Source organism: Xyrauchen texanus, chromosome 15 (assembly GCF_025860055.1).
Source record: "Xyrauchen texanus isolate HMW12.3.18 chromosome 15, RBS_HiC_50CHRs, whole genome shotgun sequence".
NCBI lineage: Eukaryota > Metazoa > Chordata > Actinopteri > Cypriniformes > Catostomidae > Xyrauchen > Xyrauchen texanus.
The window spans coordinates 20,974,858-20,995,022 of NC_068290.1; the positions used below are offsets into that span (position 1 = coordinate 20,974,858).

A 20,165-nucleotide genomic window follows, 5' to 3' on the forward strand; every position below is an offset into this window, starting at 1 on the left:
TACAAAAAAAGGCAGTAAATGTATTTACTGTAAAGTATGCAGTGAGTAGTATGCTAGTATTATATTCCAAACAAAGCCTGTTTTATAGTTGATTTCACCTATATTTAGTCCCATTTAAGTTAAGTAGTTTGCAAGGGATGCAGTGTTGGTTTGGAACTCATTCTATTGTACTGTTTTATGCAAGGTTATGTGTCTTTAACTTAGAAGTTCGGTCAGAAAACTGTAAGGGCGCACGCTGATAGGTTCCCACAGTGAAATTCTCTCCAGCCCATCAAATCTTTAGGCCTATTTTGTCAAACCTTTTAATATAGTCATACCTTGTTTTGTGGCAGCATGAAGCTGGTCTCTTCACAGCACACAATGAGATTCCAATTTACTTTCCCACTTCCTCCCAATCTCCAAAGTTTAGATCTGTTTATGGTGGATTTAATGGTGTCCATTGTGTAGCAGCAGCAGCACCATGGTTGCATAATAGGTTTAATAACTATTTGTTTTGCAGTAGCAAGTTTCGTACTTGCTGAGCAGCAGTGGGAGCAGATCTAGTCCACCAAGACCAAATACATTTACCTGTCATATCCATCAATAAGCATTTATTAAATCATTCCGAGAGTTGTCATGACTGAAATTAGTACAGAAATGGATCATGGGTTCAGTTCATTCTCAAAATAAACATCTCAAATTGGCATTGCATAAAAGAGCTTTATTCTGTTTAAATTAATAGTACTAGATGTAAGCAGTTTATATTAAACTAAATGTAATCCCATGATTTTATTTAGATTTTTAGTTTGAATGTCTATACAAACTAAGCAATGCTGCTTGGAGTCAATCAGTACACTGTTGTGAACATCATTACCGGTGTACAACTGAATAACTATCGGAAATGTTATTATAATGTTATAAAATGACTTCGATCAGATTGATGAATACCGCAAAAGAGGATTATATTCTATAAAAGAAGATAAAAGTCTTTCTGTTTCTTCACAAGTTCACATCCTTAAATGTCCTAAGTTAATTACATTTCACATTAAATATTTGCACACACACACGCACACACAATAATCAGTGACTATATGCAAATGAGTAGAAAATGAAATAGCATATTTTGTTTGTGGGTGGAGCTTCATTACAAGACTGTTTTTCCATCATCTTCAATCTGCAAAAGAACATTTTACAGTTAACATTGGTGCACAGACTTGCTCTGTAGCTTAAACACTTTTCTTTTCGAAGGTTGTTGTAATTAACTTTCAACAACTTGAGTGTGCTAATCTGAAAGCTGGAAAAATCAAACTGTTTGCTGTTGAACCCATTCCTGCAAGGGTCTGGTATGGGATACTGTTTTGCATTGTTTAGCACATTATCATTATAACTGTATGTAATTGTGTGCATATGCATGTAACTCACTAAGCCCATTCTGATGAGTATTTCACTTTTGGTTTGTGGGAGCTGGGCTTTCTCTGCAGGTGAGTACGAGGAAAGACGTCTATCCCATTCAGTCGGTCCAAAATCTGGCATGGGCTCCATGAAGACACGCTTAAGTTCACTAATGCTGGCATGGTGCCTCAATATCACCTCCTGGGACACATCAAAATCCTACAGAGAGCATGTATTAAAGATTGAGTAGTATTACATGAGACTAAAGATCTTTCATAACAAACAAATTTAAATGTCACATACCTCCAGCATTAGAATGCTGTGACGAACATAAATGCTCTCTCCTTCAATTCTCTTTGTCCATCTCCGTGACTAGGAAAAAACGAGGCGATTATGGATTAATATGCTCTGGATAAATCTGTGCGTTTATTCATGGCAATAGTAGAAATTAATGCGCATCTTACCTCTCTCAAGAGCACAGACTCATCAGCCTGTTAAGAGAAAGACATTTTAGGGGATTCTCATTATGATATACAGTATATTCATTTCTGAGATATAGCTGTGGAACAGAAAGGTGCCTAGTGATTTTATTGCTATTTCTATGTGTCCACATACTGTACATGCTCCTAAATGACTAGTGTATTTTACAGTTTCAGTTTTCTATTAGTTTACAGTTTGCAACCTCAGACTCCAGTGTGATGTCCAGTATGTCTTTTTTCCTCTCCTGATAAATTGTTTTTGTAATGGACACAGGATGTGCAGTCGGAGTGGAAGTCAGTGGTTGGTCAACTGGGATCTGTGGGCGGGATTTGGGCGGGACCACTGGGGAAATAACAGGTGCCACTGGATATGTGGGAACTAAAGAGAGAGAAAGAGATGTATAGGAAGCCATGGTAACACATAGATAGAGAATATCATTTCTCATAATCAAGTGTTTCTGATGTCTCTTCTGAAGTACAGTAGTGCATGTCTGGTTATGAGTGTGTGCATACCAGAATCTTTAGGGAAACTCCCACAAAGGTAAACCAGTCATCTTCCACTTCTCTCTGGAGCTGTACTGGTTTTTTCTCTGGTATAGCTGGTCTTTTTTGCTGTCTGTCCTCCACTTGTATCTGCTTCCTTCTCTCTTCTTCTCTTCTCCTCTTCTCTTCCTCAGCTCTCTTGTCTACTTTAATGACATCTGCAACAACTATATAGAGTGTAGAGAAAAAGAGAGGCAAAATCGATAAGAGATAAGAGACAGTCTGCTGTAAGTTACAATATGTCATTTTCTATGTTATATGTATTTTTCCGAAAGTAATAAGGAAAAACGTGACCAAAAGACTCTCCTGTTTATTATATTTATGTGTGTCTGTGGGAATTTCATACACTAAACTCACTGCAGTTTGGTCTCGGAGTAAAACAAATTTGCTCATTGCATTCTACGAGACCTTTAAAACTATATATCTCATCGTTTTTTTTAATGGTTTTAGCAATTTGCAAATGATGAGTAAGACACAGTTCTTATTTTTCAGCAAATTAATAATGCATTATTTAAGACTTGGTAAGATCAGCTATATGGATTGTAAAGTCCAGATTCTAAGCTTTAAAATTACACCTATTTTGTTCAGATCAAGCAAGTGGTTTTAAATTGATTATGTTATTAATATATATTTTTTTTGTTTTGTTTTGTTTTTTTGCTCAGTTCAATGAATGTTTCTATCAATAAAACATATATATATTTAAATATGTTCAAAAAAGGAGTACAAAACCTGTCATAATTAGTAATAAAGAAATAAAATGATCTAATGCAATATCTTGGGATCTAGATAAAGATCATTTTGACTCGATATTACAGTGAGACACTTACAACTGAATAGGGCCAATATTTAGAGGGTTTAAAGGCAGAAATGTGAACCTTATTATTTTATAAAAGCACTTGCATTAATTCTTCTTTTTAAAAAGTTATTTAATTTGCCAGTTTTTACAGTCGTTACAGGGTTTGCTGACTTTACATCGTCATGGCAGCGAAGTTGTAAATAATGGTTATAACTTTACAAAGAAAAGTCCCAATTCACTTCCATTGTAAGTGCCTCACTGTAACCCAGATTTGTGCTTTTTTTAAAGAGCAGTCAAAATGTATTTTTGTGGTAATCAATATTATGTCACAAATGCTGTTGATTCAGCTAAACTTGTTTTGAACCTGGAATATTCATTTAACAAATACAAATATAGAAGCTCACTGTCTCTGTCATTAATTTGCTTTTTGGTAATCTTTCGCACTAAGTAAATTAAAATATCACACAAAAAAAACCTACAGGATATTTCGGTGTACCTGTTTCTTTAGGTGAAACATCAAAAAGAATGAACCAGTTGTCTTTCACTTCTCTCTGGGGTTGCTCTACACTTTGCACAGTAACAAATGGTTGAGCTCTTCTGTCCTCCAACTCCTGTTTTTGCCTCTCTTCTTTCTCTCTCACTCTTCTCTCCTCCTGCTCTTTAATTCTCTGCTCGTCAGTGCCCACTAAAACCATAGACCAAACATATAAAAGTGTTACTGATTAGAATATGCCCTTTTTAGAGTCAATGCTAATATAATATATAAAAAGGGATGCTTGTTACCTGAAAGAACACTCCTATTTTCAAAAGGTGTTGGATTAAGAAGCTCAAACCAGTCATCATGAACCTCCCGATCCCCAACAGGAAATATCTGCTGGATGATGTCAGCTCTCTCCCTATGCTCATCAATGATTACTCTCTTTTCTAAAGTTGTCACTCGTTTTTCTCTCATCTGCTCCTCCATTATCCTTTGAACTCTCTGATCTTTGGTGGGTTCACGGACCTCAATGACTTGGCTTCTAACATCTGAAATAAGAACAATAAGCAATGAGCTTTGTGTGATTTTATAACTGCTTCACAAGGACCTCATGAGAATATTTGTATGTAAAGTCATATAACAAATGAAATCGCACTTTATTAAGAAATGCTTCACTAATGATCCATTACAAGAGTTATCCACTTAGGCAGTGTTATGATATTAGGGGAATGGATTAAAAATGATATTTTACACAGGTTTTGTTGGTCAGTTCTTGTTTTATGCTAATATTAGTTTGACTTTGTTTTAATGCTTGGAGTCCAGTATACCCCAATAATATATGGTTTAACAATTGTAATCATTTAAAAAAGTGTTCCTCTGACCAACACAAAACCAAGTAGACAGATATTATTGAAGCTCTCTGTTGTATAATAGTAGGCATGCACTTTTCAGAAAGCATGGTTGTTTCTGTTTAGGGTCAATTTTGGATTGTTGTTCTCATAAGACATATAGTTATGAAGAATCAACCTGCTACTTCAAAGCTAACTATGTTTTTCAAGCAATTAAGATGGTCTTGGTGTCTCTCAGACCCCTAAAAGATAAAATTATGCTCCTGAAATGCTCATAAAACCTTCACATGATCATAAGTCTGCTATTGGGGTGTATCTGGTACTGTACCTGATGGAAAACTTCTCTGATCATAAGGTTCTGGGTCAAAAAGCTGAATCCAGTCATCATCAATATCCCCAGACACCACTGGAAACTCCTGTGGCTGTTGTATGACACTCATCCTCTTCTTCTCTGTTATTACTGTCTGTTCTTGAGAGCTCACTGTCATCACTTGCTCCTCTCTTCTAACTCTCTCCTCTCTGGTCTCCTCATAAAGCTCAACAGTTGTCTCTTGCAGGTATGGATGAACTAAGGGCACTGAAACAAACACAATGCATATGAACATTTGTATTTGTGTCTTCAAGAGTGTGTGTGCATGATTGTGCTTGTGTGTGAATGTGTGTACCTTGTTCTTTAGAAGAAACATCATAAATGATGAACCAGTCATCCTCCATGTCTCTATGAGGCTGTGGTGCCATGTCCTCCAGAAGAACTGTCTGTGATCTGCTCTCTACCACTGTCACCAGTTTCTGTTGCTCTTTCTGCATCTCCACTATTTTCCTGCTCTCCACAGCTCTCTTTTCTTCAGCCTCCAAAGAAGCCACAGGGACTAAACGACTCCCTGGATTAACTGACTCTAAAATGAGAAATGTTATCAATAGAAATAACCAAAACATCTGTCTTGGAGTGTGTGTCATGTATAAGCTCACTGCTTAATATTTCAGGTATAATGTCCTTTGCTTTAAACACACAACATTAAATGTATATTTCATCCCAAAATGAACATTATCTACTCAATTTCATTCTGTTCAAAGATCTTTAGTGGAAAAGTTAAAAAAATGTCAGTCTTTTTTTCACACAAAGCTATTGCATAGCTAAAGAGGATTTGGCACACAAAACAGATGGACTACTTACATATTATTTATGATTGTTTACTCCTTGTTTGATATGGGAATGGCTGCATATATTGCATATGTTTCAATCAAACAATAATATCAATAATTATTCTTGATAAAAATGAAGTGTTTAATTTTTAACTAAATTAAATTAATATGTAATTTATTTTGTTTTTTATTATTATTTTGTTATAAATTACTTAATTTAATTTGATGGAATTTTGTAATTAAATAATAAAAAAGTATGTGCAATAAAGTTTTTTATTTTTTTTGTGCAAAGGTTAAACATATTATTTACTTATACTATAAGCCCTAAGCAGTTTTCTTGAGTTTATAGTTCACACTGAACATTTAAATGTTTTAAAATGTAAAAATCTGCATTTATAAAGTATAAAGTTTAATTTGTATATTTAAAACAGGAAATCAATTAAATTTACATATACATTCACAAACTTTCCCAGGTTTCCAGAACGTTAAAGCTTATAGTAAGTAGACTAAATTTTAAAGGATTGTTAACACAAAAATGAAAAATCTCAATCTAAATCATACGAACAAACCAGTTAACTAAAATGAATACGTAGGTATTTCCTTATGATTCATATGAGAATGCGTTTGATTCTCTTTCTTAGTGTGCTTACAAACAAGGGTTTATATGTGTGAACGCATCAGGAAAATATTGAAATTCCATTTTTTCTTTTTCTTTTTCATTCTTTTAATTTTATTATATGGAAAAGAGCAACCAGAATATTCTTCAAAAAGTAACCTTTTGCATTCCACAGATGAAAGAAAGTAATCTGGGTTTGGAATAACATGAGCGTGAGTAAATAACAGAATTTTTGGATTAACTAATCCTTAACCCTAATAGTTTGATCTTTATCACAGACATACCTGAAGAGTTGCATGTAGTTGCATGTAGTTTACCTGACTGAAAACTCCTCTGATCAAAAGGCACCGGCTCATTAAGCAGAAACCAGTCGTCAACAACTTCCAAGGGCACCACTGGAAGCTCGGCCTGTGGGTTTTGTATGACACGCATCCTCTTCTCTGCTATTTGTTCTTTAGTGCTCAATGTCATCACCTCAATAACTTGCTCCTCTGTTCTCACTCTGCTTTGAGGCTTCTTCTCTCTGATCTCCTCATAGAGCTCAACAGTTGTGCTTTGCAAGTGTGCATAAGCCAAGGGCACTGAAACAAACACAATCTATGATGCATGTTTTGATTTGTTTGTGTGAGTGTGTGCTTGTGCTTATGACTGAGTTAGTCATACCTGATTCTTTGGGAGAAACATCCCAAATCATGAACCAGTCATCCTCCACATCACTTTGAGGCTGTTCTGCTCTCTGCTCAAGGATAACTGGTCTGCTCTCTATCACTGTAACCTCCTCCTGTTGCTTTTTATGCAACTCTTCTGTACTTACTTTGCTCTGAGGCACCTCCTCTCTGATCTCCTCATGAAGGTCAACAGTGCTTCGCAAGTGTGGAAAGGCCAAGGAAACTGAAACGAAACATTGCACAATGCATGTTTTGATATGTGCATTTAGGAGTATGTGTGATTGTACTTGTGTGTGAGTGCGTGTACCTGATCCTTTAGGAGAAACATCCAAAATGATGAACCAGTCATCCTCCACATCACTTTCAGGCTGTTCTGCTCTCTGCTCAAGGATACCTTGCTGTGGTCTATTATAATTTACTTTAACCTGCTCCAGTTCTTGTTTCTGCATTGTTCTCATCCCTTCTCTGCTCTCTTCATATAGCTCAACAGTCACCTGCTCTCTGCTCTCTGTTTTTGGTTCCTCTGGTGGCAGCAGCTCCAGCTGTATTTTCCTTTCAGGTTCACTTCTCTCTTCTTCAGCCTTATCTTCTTCAAACATGGAGCTGATAACATCTGGATGCAGAAGCACAGATTTTAGTGGAACTAAAACATGTTAAGAAGCATGTTACAATGCTATCAGTTTACTTTTCTTGCTTTGTAATAAAATGAGGTCAGAGAAAACATTTGCTTGGCTGAACATCTAAACAAGATAACTGTCTAACTTAAACTTAAAGGTGCTCTCAGTCATTTTTTTTCCTGATTAAAAAAGCTTTATACCTAAAAAATGTATTGTAATATTAAAACATCCGAATAAAATCATGACCACTCATATAAGATGAATATTGCAGTGTGGCAGGGCGGAGGGCAAATTAAGTCTCGGAAAGGAATAAAGACTGATGACAGACGGTGGTGCGATGAGAGAGAGATAGTTTACGGACATGTCCGTCATGTGTGTGTTTGTCTTTTAAGTTTATCATTAAAACGATTATTTATATTGTCAAGCCGGTTCTCGCCTCCTCCTTCCCATTGAATCCTTTACATGCAGACATATCAGTAACCTTATAAAAGCTTTTTGTATTTTACATGGAATGTAATGAATGAATACTATTCACCTATTCTCAGTAACCACCCTGATTTTGGACACTTTAACTCTTAAATTACTTATGGCTGAATGTGAATGAACTACTACAATAGTATCTGTATCAGAAAACTATTGCATCCAGGCCCTAGGTATCAGTGTCCAAGTCGAGTCCAAGATGACATACATAACGAATGAGCGAGGAATGCTTAAGTTAATAGTTAAAGAGATAGCTTACCCAAAAATTTTATTTATCATCATTTACTCACCCTCATTCCATACCAGAAGTGAATGACTTTTATTCTAACGCAGAAGACAAATGAAGATTTTTAGAAGAATATCTCAGCTCTTTAATTCCATACAATGCAAGTGAATAGTGACCAGACCTTTAATGCTCCAAAAAGGATATAAAGGAAGCAAAAAGTAATCCATATACTGTAACTGCAGAGTTTAATCAATGCTTTTTTTGTGATCCAGTTGGTTTTGTGTAAGAGCAGACCAAAATCTTGCCATTGAAGTCTCTAGGCACCATCATGATTTCAAGCTCGATTACACGTCCTAGTGATTGACGCACATGCAGAGTGCTCAATGGTACTATAGGAAGTGTAATCGAGTTTGAAATCATGATTGCCAAGGAGACTGCTCTAAAGATATACAGTGAAAAAGGTGTTATATTTTGGTCTGTTCTCATCCAAAACCATCTAATCGTTTCAGAAGACATTGACTAAACCTCTGGAGTCTGATGGATTACTTTTATGCTTACTTTATCTGCTTTTTGGAGCTTCAAAGGCCTGATCACCATTCACTTGGATTGTATGGACCTATAGAGATGAGATATTCTTCTAAAAATATTTGTATTCAGTATAAGAAAGAAAGTTTAACACATCTTAGATGGCATGAGGGTGAGTAAATTATGAGAACATTTTCATTTTAGGGGAATTATCCCTTTAAACTCAATTAACAGAATTTGTGGCATAATGTTGATTCCCACAAAAAACAATTTCGACTTGTTCCTCCTTTATTTAAAAATAGCAAACATTGCGGTTCCACTACATTAAGGCAATTTCAATGGAAGTGAATGGTGCCAGCCAATAAAAGCTAAAATGCACAATCTTTCAATAGTATAGCCACAAGATGTAAACACAATGCCTTTTAACATGATTTTAGTGTGATAAATCGCATACTAACCTTATCTGTGTTAAATTATACCCAATATTACACCTTTTTTGTCATAACAACAAACACCTGTAATCCCGGTTTTGGATATAACTTAACACAGATAAAGTCAGTAAGTGATTTTATCACACTAAAGATTATGTTAACAGGCATAATGTTTACATCTTGTTGTTATACTTTTGAAACAGTGTGTATTTTAGCATATACGGACATGCCCCATTCTCTACCACTGTAACTGTCTCACCATAACAAAAATGTTTGCCTTTTTTCCCCCTTTTTCTTAAAGGAGCAAGTCAAAATAATTTTTTGTGGTAATCAACATTATGTCACAAATGCTGTTGATTGAGCTTAACTTGTATTGAACCTGGATCACTCCTTTAAAGTTGTTTAGTTTTTCATAGATACCTGGAAGAGGGGGTGATATATCTATGGGACTTGGAAGGATCTCAAATAGAAGGTACCAATCATCATCCCACTCCATTGGTTTGGGTGTGTCTATCTGTTGCAACTCTTCCTGGGCTGGTAGAAAAACAATGCAATGTATAATTGCCTGCAGAACTTCATAATGTTGTATTTCACTTAATTTTGAAATAAACAGCATTTACCAATGATAAGATTGGTTGTATGCAATGTATTTAATTTTGGATGACAGGTGCAAAGCTGATTAGATAACATACCTGTGTGGGTAATAGTGAACATTGATGGACTGCGATCTAGTACAATGTACCAATCAGCTGTCTCCACTTGTTGAAGCCCCTCCTTCTCAACTTGCTGCAACCTTTGCTCCAAATGTTCCACTTTCTGTAATCCAACCCTCAGTGCTTCAACTTCCTGCAGTTTCTGTCCAATAGCCTCAACTTCCTCTAGTCTCTGTTTCACCATTTCCAATCTTTCGAATGTTTCCTCAGAACCAATATTGAGCAGTTTCTCCCCTTCATTCACCATCACATGTCTTTCCACTGTCTCCACTCTCTCTATCCTTTCCTCTACAACATCATCTTGTGATTCCACAAAAAAGTTGACCTCCTGTGTCCATTGCTTAGTGATTAATACCCTCTGTGTTCTTTCTCCATATACTTCTATTATTTCCTCTTTTAGCATTTCCTTAAAGGGTTCCACTATTTCCTGTTTAAATTCATAATCGGTATGCTTTTTCTCACTTATGTCCATTCTCATTTGTCCTTCCATTTCCACAGACCCCTCCTGAACTTTATATGAATGTTTTATCACAACCTCTTCTGTGAGACTCTCCTCTGCCTCTTTCTCCTTCACAACCTCCACTTCTCCCTGTTCTTCAGTATGAAGGAGCTGCTGGAGACCTACTGGTAAAACTGGGACAAAATAAGGCAAAATTACTGACAAACGCAGGGATTCCTCTTACCATAAGAGACTATCAAGTGTTAAAGGGAACTAAAACATTATTTATCTAGATCAGGCTTATGGGATTTTCTTGTGGAATGTAATGGATAATGTCAACCCAACTTGCTCCTTTTTGCCTTATGTCAACAAATTTGGTTGATAATGTACATAGGAGCATTAGAAGTGACTCACATAGGCTTCTGTCAAGGAGGACAAACCAATCATCAGCATGCTTCTTCCACTCCTGCAGCTTTTTGCTTTCCAGGATCATATCATCTGTACAGGGTGTTTACAGTTTATCAGAAAACATAATTTAGGGGTATAGTGAACTATAGCTTCAAGACTCAAAAAGTTCAAAAAGTTGAGAGAAGACTATCTGTGAGGCAGATTTTTGTTGATTACATCATTGACATTTTTGCTACAGGACTTTACCAGATGCAGAAATGTTCCATTTGTCTGAACCAAGTACCAGGAACCACTCATCTAATTCTGTTCGGACTGGTTGCTTAAGAACCTCAAGGATTTCTTCATTTGCTAAAAGAAAGAAAGAAAGAAATACATAAAATACAGTCAATCATTTGTACCCACGTTTATAAATGAATACATAAATAAATAATGCACACACACAGACCTCTTCTCTGGATGGCTAAGCGTGTAAATTGTGGAGGAGCTCGAGTGATGTTGGCACTCTCCTCCAGACACTCAGACTGAGTGCGTCCATGGTAACGGAACCTTGATCCCAAAGTCAGAAACCTTTTGGGTTTTGTGTCTTGAAGTCTGTTTCTGAGAAACACATTCAGGAGTATGGTCTTATCAAAATTGGTTGTATATGAAACTTTATGATTGTACTTGAAAATTTCCAAAGAGACTAAACATGCTAGAAAGTAGGTCTACCAAAAAATGTGTTCCTTGTGGTCACGTGGACACCAAAAAGTGCTGCAGCTTTTTAAGTGAAGTAAGCAATGATAATATACAGATGTTGAAATTAATGCTTGTTGAAGATGGTCAGCAATCCAAAAACACAGACAAACTTACCTGAAGAAACTATGATGCTCCAGAGAGCATTTCCACAGATGTTTGCAGGCCCTGTAGTTGGGTAAGCTGAAGCGGACATCTCCCTCAGTATCTTCCTGTTAAATCAGGGCACAACTCCAGAGTTAATGCTCCAAAAGAGCAAAAGAAATACGTTATCCAATGCTAACACATAAAGAAAACAAAACAAATGGGTTATAAAGAACAAAATGTGCATATTAATGTCCTGGTGAGCATGGATACCTCAGTAGGGCGCATCTTGAGAAGAAAGGTGCTCCGTTTGTGAGAGATTTTAAGAACTCTGGGCCATGCAAAACTGTTTATTTTTATCTCATCCTCATACACCATCATTCCCTCAGAACACACACCGAGCATCACTTCTGCACCGCTAATATCCTGTAAACACATTAAACAATGTACTAAAGATGTGCACTGTTCATGCAATACATTGAAACACATTTTTAAAAATACCAAATACATTCCTACCAGTGCTATTAACAAAAGCTCAAAGGAAAACTAAATTAAACAATTTCTGTCAACAGAAATAAAAATAAAATTGACATAATTGACAAAAAACAGAAACAAAATTCAAATACATTTTCATGACTCTCCTTAATAAATGTACTATAAAGTCAATTTAGTGTTAAACATTTTCAAATAATATTCAAAAACGTAGCCCTAAAGTAATAAAACGAAAACTAAATATACTGAAAAATTAAAATAAAACCCAAACTATAAAATACTGAAAAAATAAAACAAAAATTAAAAGTCAATAATAGTGTAAACAAAAACTAACTAAATTGAAAAGACAAAGTGAAAATAAAATAGAAATAAAAAACTAAATATACTGAAAAATTAAAACTAAACCCAAACTATAATATACTGGAAAAACTAAACAAAAATTAAGCTAAAACTAACAGTCCACAATAGAGTCTAAACAAAAACTAAACTAAATAGAAAATACAACATTTTATAAAATAGAAATAGAAACTAAATTCAAAATTCAAAACTATAATTACCCGATTCAATTTAGTTGTTATTTAGCGTAAACAAAAACTAACAAAATAGAAAAGACAAAGTGAAAATAAAATATAAATAAAAAACTAAATATACTGAAACATTTAAACTAAACCCAAACTATAAAATTCTGAAAAATCTAAACAAAAAGCTAAAACTAACAGTCAATAATAGTGAAAACAAAAACTAAACTAAATTGAAAAGACAAATTAAAAATAAAATAGAAATAGAAACTAAATACAAAATTCGAAAATGAAATTAAAATGATAAGCACACATACTTTGGCAGGATGCAGATCCACCCCATACATGGGGAGCATCTTGGCGTTCTCGAGGAAAAGCATATCTGCCTGTGCAGGTATCATAAATCTGTGTAATACACAAATAAATGAAAAAAGTGGGCGTGTTTGTGAGTTAGTGGGCATATGAGTGTGGGAGCTATTTGTGTAGTATACCTGTGTGTGGAATGCAGTTCCATCACTCTCTCTTCTAGCTCTTCACTCTGATTGGGTGCAAGAACAATTTTACTGACATAGTTGTTCTTGTGGAGATTTGGGTCATAATCTCTAAGTGTTGACTGAACTGTGTATGAACCCAACAGAGCCAACATGTCTGATGGACAGGGCAGTCGACCAGTCATAATGTCATTCCTCAGCTGAAGACACAGCAGATATCTGAAATAATCAAATACAAAAATGACTTTTAAGTAAATAGAAACATGCTCCAATCTACCAGTAAGCAGAAAAACAATTATCTATGGACATGCATAAAATACTTTTGTGTTCATTTTGAATGTATTACATTTTTTTACATTTAAATATATCTGTAGTTTTAAATGCATAATGAATTTTACAAAACTAATTTAACAAAATTTACAACATTTTGTGAGAATGTTTCATTGAAAAGTGTGTTTGAGCTATACTTCTTTCAATAAATTACACTAGTTTGATATTTTGTTATGTAAAGCAAGGACATTCATGTGTGACTTAAGTGCCCAAATACTTTTGATGCACTGTGTCAACAATTCACAACCATACAGAACTTGAACTGCTTTAAGGAGTTGTGTGTGTGACTATATGAGTGTGTGCATGTCTCTTGTTTCACCGTGTGATGTCCTCAGCCAGAATTGAGGGGTCAGGTGGGTAAAACTTGAAACTGAAAAAGAATTCAGCTACTGGACCTGAAACAATAAGGGAGAGATGAGCACCCCTGAAGCTGAACATGCAAGCACAAGCACGCACAAAGCTTTTTCTTCCAATAAAACATGTACATGTGAATATCACATACCTTTAATCTGTTTTTGAATCGCTTTTGTACAGTCCAGCCATACCTGAACAAACACACACACACACACACACACACACACACACACATACACTTTTTTATATAAGCAGAGATACTCCTTTGTTTTATAAAATATATATATTTTTTTATTTATGAAAGGTTATATAGCATGGAAAATGTGCCAGATTGATAAAACAATGAGTACCCTGGTTCTTGGTGAATCCCACATGACCAGGCCACAAAAATCCTTCTCTAAAAGATTGAGGTGTTCACACACTTTATTGAAGAGATCCTGCCCCACTGCATTTTTCTATGGAATAAATATAAACATATACTTGAATTTGGTCCTGTTTGTAGGATAGAGAGAGAGAGAGAGAGAGAGAGAGAGAGAGAGAGAGTATGATAAATGTATACCTCCAGCTCCCATACAAAATGGGTGTCATCCAGAAAATTCACTCGACACTGCAACATCTTTGGAGCCCTCTGCTCTCTTTGCTTTTATCTTGTCTTGTTTATCCCTCTGGTGGTAAAGTTCAGGCTGTTCTCTGTGACCACTTTACATTTCAGGGAATCAGCTGCAAAAGTTAATGCAAAATCGGTACAGTTCTAGTAATGTGCCAGAATGACAGTATGTATGACCCTTCACTTGTGTTGCAGTTAGGGATCATACGTTTGTATGTGGTGTCATAAGCTGCCCTGCCCTCCTGGACTGACCTGTTGTGTGATAGGGCTGTGAGTGTTTCAGAAAGATATGCCACACACACACACACACACATGGAAATGCTTGATAAAATGTAAGGGAACACTAACATCACATGACAAACATGAGTTTATATATGTTGCCCATCATCACTGGAGGGAAAACTATAAGTTGAATGGATCTGTCTGAATCTAAACTGGTCTCTTAATAATGTTACCCGCTCTTTTCTGTCAGAAATGAACATTCTAGCTGATAAGAATGGGTGCGGTAGAGAAAATTTTATGTAGCTCCTCCAATATTCATATGTAACAGAACTAGTCACAAAACAAAACAGTATGCCATTTGCAGTCGTTTAATGTGACCTTTTCAATACTCCAATACTCCTCAGTACTAATAAGATTGACATTTTAAAACATAGAAGTTACAAAAAATACAAATAAAAATACAAATATTGTATTGCTATATTATTATTTTATATGAAATTTTTATAGAAATTAAATTAGTTTCTAACACTTTTGTTCATGCTTGTATTGACACTTTGAAGTTTTAATATCTTTTAAAGAAACTGCAATATATAATAAACATATATGCACTTTTTATAAGATGCTGTGGTGAAAAATGATCTAAATGTAGAAACACACCGTTGTTTTGTATTACAGGTAGTATACATGATCGTATTTATACATTCTTTAGAAAATGGTAATTTTTCTGCTGTTAACACTCACACAGCATCACATTGACTATAGATGGACTTGCTGGATTGAGACTTGCAATATTCAGCCAAACATCTTGTACAAATCTTCTGTGGACACATTCAGATTTCCTCCACATTTCTAAGTAGTTGCACATGGAACACAATTCAGCACAGATATGAAGTTGTGTATTTTGAGTGGAGTACATTTTGAACGCAATTTAACTTTTTGAGTTACCTTTATCTATTCCCTAAACCAATTGAAAGTTTGCTAGAAAATTCTGAAACAAGATCAAACTGGGCGATAAATAATAACACGTGTAATAAACCTACCTGTTCACGTTCATCTGCCTTCTTGTTAAGCAGCTCTCACAAACTATTCGTGAAGGGTGGAGAATCAACGCAAGTTCCCATGACGTCACTGAGATAATGAACAGAGCACAAGAAACCAAACCACCCATGGGTTCCACTTATAAGTATCTTTAATCACTGTATACTTCAGCTAGTAAAATGGTGAATATGTCTGAAAACTATTTTCAAACAAGTGGCTACATTTTCCCTCACATATCATTAGTAATAACTGTTCTTAATTTTATTTAATAGTCATTATTTCTTTAACACTTTCTTAAATTACTATGCAGTCCCGGTAAACCCTCAAGCCTTTATTTCGGTGGAAGCTTTTATTTAAAAAACTGAAGGGACGGAAGTTTATGTTGTTTGAAGAGCAGTTGACAACAGCCTTTTAATGCAGTGAAATGCTCTCATCTGCAGATAGATATACCCAAAATAATTTGCATCTAATAAGAAATTCAATATTTTTAATAATTTCTATTTATAGTCCAACCCATAAAATACTTGTAGAAATGTGCACTTCCTGCAATTTCTTTTTAAAACGTGAACTTACACAAGAATTTAGACATGACTCTTGGCACATGCACTACATCATGTGTGAATGCTAACAATCTTGGTTAAACCTAATGAGGCTGATTAAGTCATTGACCTTTTATTAACAAAGTCATTTTATCTCGGAATTATTTGGTCCCTATTGTGTGTGGAAGTGCTTAAAAATTCCCCCTTTTGGTTATATCAGAAATGCGACACATACAAACAGAGACATTATATCTATTTAGTCACATAATTATGTAATTTGGCTGTTATTAAATACAGTTAAAACATGCTGTATATTTGTAAGAAAACAAATATGGCACAAAATCAAAAGGCAAATAAAATGTAAAAAATAAAGATTAGCTAATTTCAACAACAAAACCGGAGAGCTATTTTGCATGTATTTACAAATGTAGTTCTTGTGTCACTTGACTAGTCGGTCAATGAAAGACCCTTCCTTATAAATTGACAAGTGGAAATGTGAATGCTGCTGAATAATATTTAGGTTGATTGTTCTTATACAACAGTAGTAGAGATAGTAAAGTGTTTCATATACAAGTTTCTCTAAATAACAATCAATAGTGTTTAGCAGAAATGACAATCAAATTTCAAGGAAACTAAAAGAATCCCTCTATCCGGACAACAATTTCCTATGCATGCCAAATCATCCCAACATGAAATTAATTAAAACCCTTTTAAAGACCAATTAACAAAGGCATAAGATGAATTTCAAGGATTTCTGACATTAAATCAACATCTGCATTCTTCCATTTATTGTGCTGTTTTTTAAAACACAAAAACACGTTGTGTGAACTGCCCCTTACTTTTTCGACTTAACATGTCTGTATGCTAAAGATGCATACCAAGTCTACTTATTGTTTATGGATGGTTACTTTGGCAGGCAAGATTGTCAAGGGTGTGTGGTGGAGGCCTGGGCCAAAGATGGGGAACAGCTTTCCAGAGAACTTATCAGTAAACGTGCATAGGTGCTTGTTGTTGCCTGTATCCCAGAAGGATACTTCTCCCTTTTCTATATTGAGCTTTATCCGTATGGTTTCTGGCCTTCTTTCTACATTCAGCACAGTGCGTGGAGTGGTCAGGGCATTGTAGACTCCTTTACTCAGCCCAATGGTCCACACACCTGCTGTTGTTGTCACTGTGAACTTCCTCTTCCGAACCACTGACTCCTTGCATACTCCCAAGATCCATTTGGGGTTGTCGGCTACATGGACCTCCCAGCGGTGGCGCCCTGAGGAGTAACCCTCTGAGCCAAGGACAAAAACACAGGGGTCAAACCTCTCAGGGTTGTCTGGGAAAGACTGCCTCTCAAGACTCTCTTTCACACTGGACAATTCACGAGACACAGAGAGCCAGGGAGAGACTGTGTTGGGATCTAGGATTACAGGCACTGCAGGCAAATCAATTAGTGAGAATGACTGAATGTTATGCCAATATTTTATAAAGATTATCTTAAGCCAGTGCCACACTAGCAGAATTTTCCAGCAATTTGAATGTGTGTGACTTCATTAACATAATCCTCAGCCAGTAGGTGAGACGATGTGGGCATTTTCACACCTGGCTCGTTTGGAACATTAAGGCCTTGATATAGAGTGCATTCATATCAATTAAAAAAGCAGGATGTTGTTTATCGCTAAGAATCTAGGAACCTATGCCCCTGCTCACGAGGTACACCTGTTGTTATTTTGGCAAAATCCATGTGACAGGGAATCAGAGAGAGAGAGAGAGTCGGAATGTCTGTCATCCCTACACTATTCTTAATTGGCAAGTTTGACTTACCTCACATATCTAAAGACACATCTCTTTCACGAGAACTTGACCAAATCCTACTAATGTAAACCTCTCTTCTCAACTAAAAAAAAAACTAAAAAACTCTAAATTCATTCTTGCTCACCTTCCTCTCTACTTGTGCTTTTTGAAGCAATTTCAACTTTGTATTGCACCACTTCTCTTATTACTGCCTCCTTCGGATTAATCGCTTCTGTTGTACTCCTCATTTGTAAGTCACATTGGACTTACATTTTGTCTACTAAATGAATAAATGTAAACCTCTGACTGAAAAGAGTGAGATCTCAGCAAAACAGTCTGCAAGTGTCACCTTTGGCCAAAATCAAGTTGTTTTGAGTCTGCGAGTGTGGCGCCGGCTTTACATATTCATTACATGAAGTGAAATGTGCACTCACAACACTGGACATGAAACTGCATTTTCTCCCAGACTTTGTAACCCAGAGCACCAACATGCGAGGCCATGTTTATAAGAGCTCCTTGGACCTTCGGTGGATCCTCACCAGTCCACTGGGTTCTGAAATAGATGTAAAGAGATCATCTTTAACTCCCTTCAACATCTCAAACAGCAGAATTACCATAAGATTTATGGGAAAAAATACCCTGCATCAGTGTGAGAAATTAAAATACATCTGTAGCGGTATTAGGTATGCAACTGACAGAATTCTGCAGCACTAAGAAGAAGACAAAACAACACATACCTTCTCTTAAGCTTCTGGAAATTCTGAGGAAGCAGAAATGTGAAAAGTTTAAGTATAAGGGGTGGATATAAGAAGGGTTCATGGCCGATTTAGAGAAATTTATATGATTCAGAGACTTTGTTTTTACCTAGATTACTATCAGTAACTCAAACAGAACTAACAAAAAATCTTGCCTGCAGAAAAATCAAATCCTCAGCTCCCATTTCCCTCTTCACTGACTGAATAAGTTCAGCAAGAGCTAAGATATCACGAGTTATGCTCTCAATCTTCTCCTCCAGTATCATTTTCTTCTCCGTTTCCTCTTTCTTCAAAGCTGTTACTCTAGATTTTTCCTCATCATTTAGGATCTGATGGAGTCTCTCAAACTCCTGTTTGATTTGCTCTTCTGCCTCCTTAGTCTGGCTCTGTAACACAATAGAGAGGTAAGAGAAGCATATGGAGTAATCTATGACATTTTTGGAGTGCTTTACCAAAGATGGCTTATATTTAAGTGTTTGTCCACCAATAAGTTCTGTTTACCTCATTAAAGGCGACTGTGTCTCTATACTTTTTCTTCATTCGTTTGAACGAATCCTGCTTGCTTTCCAGTATTTTAATTTTCATGTTAAGCTCGTCCTTTAAATAGATAGAAGGGTTTGCACGTTAGAATGCTGCATTATTGCAAAAGCAAGGCATTATTGCTTCACCCCAATCTCCACAAAAGCCAGGAAACACCTCAGCAGTTTATTTCAGTGACGCTGACAAGAAGTGGGTTGCTTTTAGTTCAAATATTAGCATATCACACTAGAAGAAAAATAATACTGAGTAGACTATTTCTTCGTCTGGGCTCACCTTGCAGAAAGGCACCCCTTGGTCTATCGGGGACAGCTCGTGTCCCGGGTGAATTGTCACACAGTCGACGCACACAGGTTCCTCGTCTTTAATGCAGAAGAGCTGAAATGGTCGCTGGTGCAAACCACAGATAATATCGTCTAAACCCGTCCCTCTCCAACTTCTCTCTTTTTTATAGGATGCGCAGGTGTTCTTCAGTGCGCGGTTGGAAATCGGTGTCTCTCCGTCACAGCATTTTCGACACATCGGGCAAAGCCGTTTCGACTGGTTTTTCCAGCTCGCTGCCAGACATTCCTCACAGAAACTATGGCTACAGGAGAGCAGCACAGGCTCTTTATATATGTCTTTGCACACCGGACAAGTTAAGTCTGACTCCAGAAGTGATGGTCTGTCTGCGATATCTTCGTCCTCATAATCTGCCATGTTTGACCGACGCGCGTTTTAATTTCACTTTGAACGAGCAGACTAAACGACAACAATGTTTCTCGGAGAGTTTTAGAATCACAAAGCTACTCAAACGTTATTCTATCTGCGTTTAAACTACATTATGCTTGTTCAAGAAATAGAGAAAAATTAAGAGATTTGTTCAGATCGAGACGTTCAGCTATCTGCTACTGCTACTTCCGT

General features: G+C 36.2%; 2 protein-coding genes across 2 annotated transcripts; both read right to left on the bottom strand.

The window, feature by feature from the left end:
* Positions 1 to 1,123: 1,123 nt before the first annotated feature.
* epb41b (erythrocyte membrane protein band 4.1b) lies at positions 1,124 to 14,376 on the bottom strand. Its single transcript, XM_052144379.1, has 23 exons — positions 14,342 to 14,376; positions 14,133 to 14,237; positions 13,099 to 13,317; positions 12,925 to 13,012; positions 11,871 to 12,023; positions 11,631 to 11,725; positions 11,227 to 11,378; positions 11,028 to 11,129; positions 10,788 to 10,871; positions 9,914 to 10,567; positions 9,642 to 9,755; positions 7,250 to 7,555; positions 6,938 to 7,165; positions 6,592 to 6,855; positions 5,181 to 5,411; positions 4,844 to 5,092; positions 3,973 to 4,215; positions 3,686 to 3,874; positions 2,364 to 2,560; positions 1,836 to 1,862; positions 1,675 to 1,743; positions 1,402 to 1,590; positions 1,124 to 1,153 (listed from the first exon to the last, which is right to left on the bottom strand). Exons 3-23 carry the CDS (start codon positions 13,281 to 13,283, stop codon positions 1,124 to 1,126), a joined length of 3,849 nt encoding a protein of 1,282 aa, XP_052000339.1. The 5' UTR covers positions 13,284 to 13,317; positions 14,133 to 14,237; positions 14,342 to 14,376.
* A 1,577-nt stretch (positions 14,377 to 15,953) lies between these two features.
* Positions 15,954 to 20,165, bottom strand: LOC127656109 (zinc-binding protein A33-like). Its single transcript, XM_052144292.1, has 6 exons — positions 19,539 to 20,165; positions 19,227 to 19,322; positions 18,881 to 19,111; positions 18,708 to 18,730; positions 18,405 to 18,523; positions 15,954 to 17,611 (listed from the first exon to the last, which is right to left on the bottom strand). The coding sequence occupies exons 1-6, from the start codon at positions 19,959 to 19,961 to the stop codon at positions 17,076 to 17,078; spliced, it is 1,428 nt and encodes a 475-aa protein (XP_052000252.1). The 5' UTR covers positions 19,962 to 20,165; the 3' UTR covers positions 15,954 to 17,075.

Bases quoted from the DNA above. Each gene is read 5' to 3' on its own strand.
- epb41b (XM_052144379.1), bottom strand. From the start codon at position 13,283: ATGACTGGTCGACTGCCCTGTCCATCAGACATGTTGGCTCTGTTGGGT. The intron at 7,556-9,641 runs GTATCTATGAAA...TTCTGCATCCAG, and splicing joins TATATCACCCCCTCTTCCAG to ATGTTATCAGCTCCATGTTT. The intron at 7,166-7,249 runs GTACACGCACTC...GTTTCGTTTCAG, and splicing joins TGTTTCTCCTAAAGGATCAG to TTTCCTTGGCCTTTCCACAC.
- LOC127656109 (XM_052144292.1), bottom strand. From the start codon at position 19,961: ATGGCAGATTATGAGGACGAAGATATCGCAGACAGACCATCACTTCTG. The intron at 19,323-19,538 runs GTGAGCCCAGAC...ATCTATTTAAAG, and splicing joins AAGGGGTGCCTTTCTGCAAG to GACGAGCTTAACATGAAAAT. The intron at 17,612-18,404 runs GTGAGTGCACAT...ATTTGCCTGCAG, and splicing joins GCAGTTTCATGTCCAGTGTT to TGCCTGTAATCCTAGATCCC.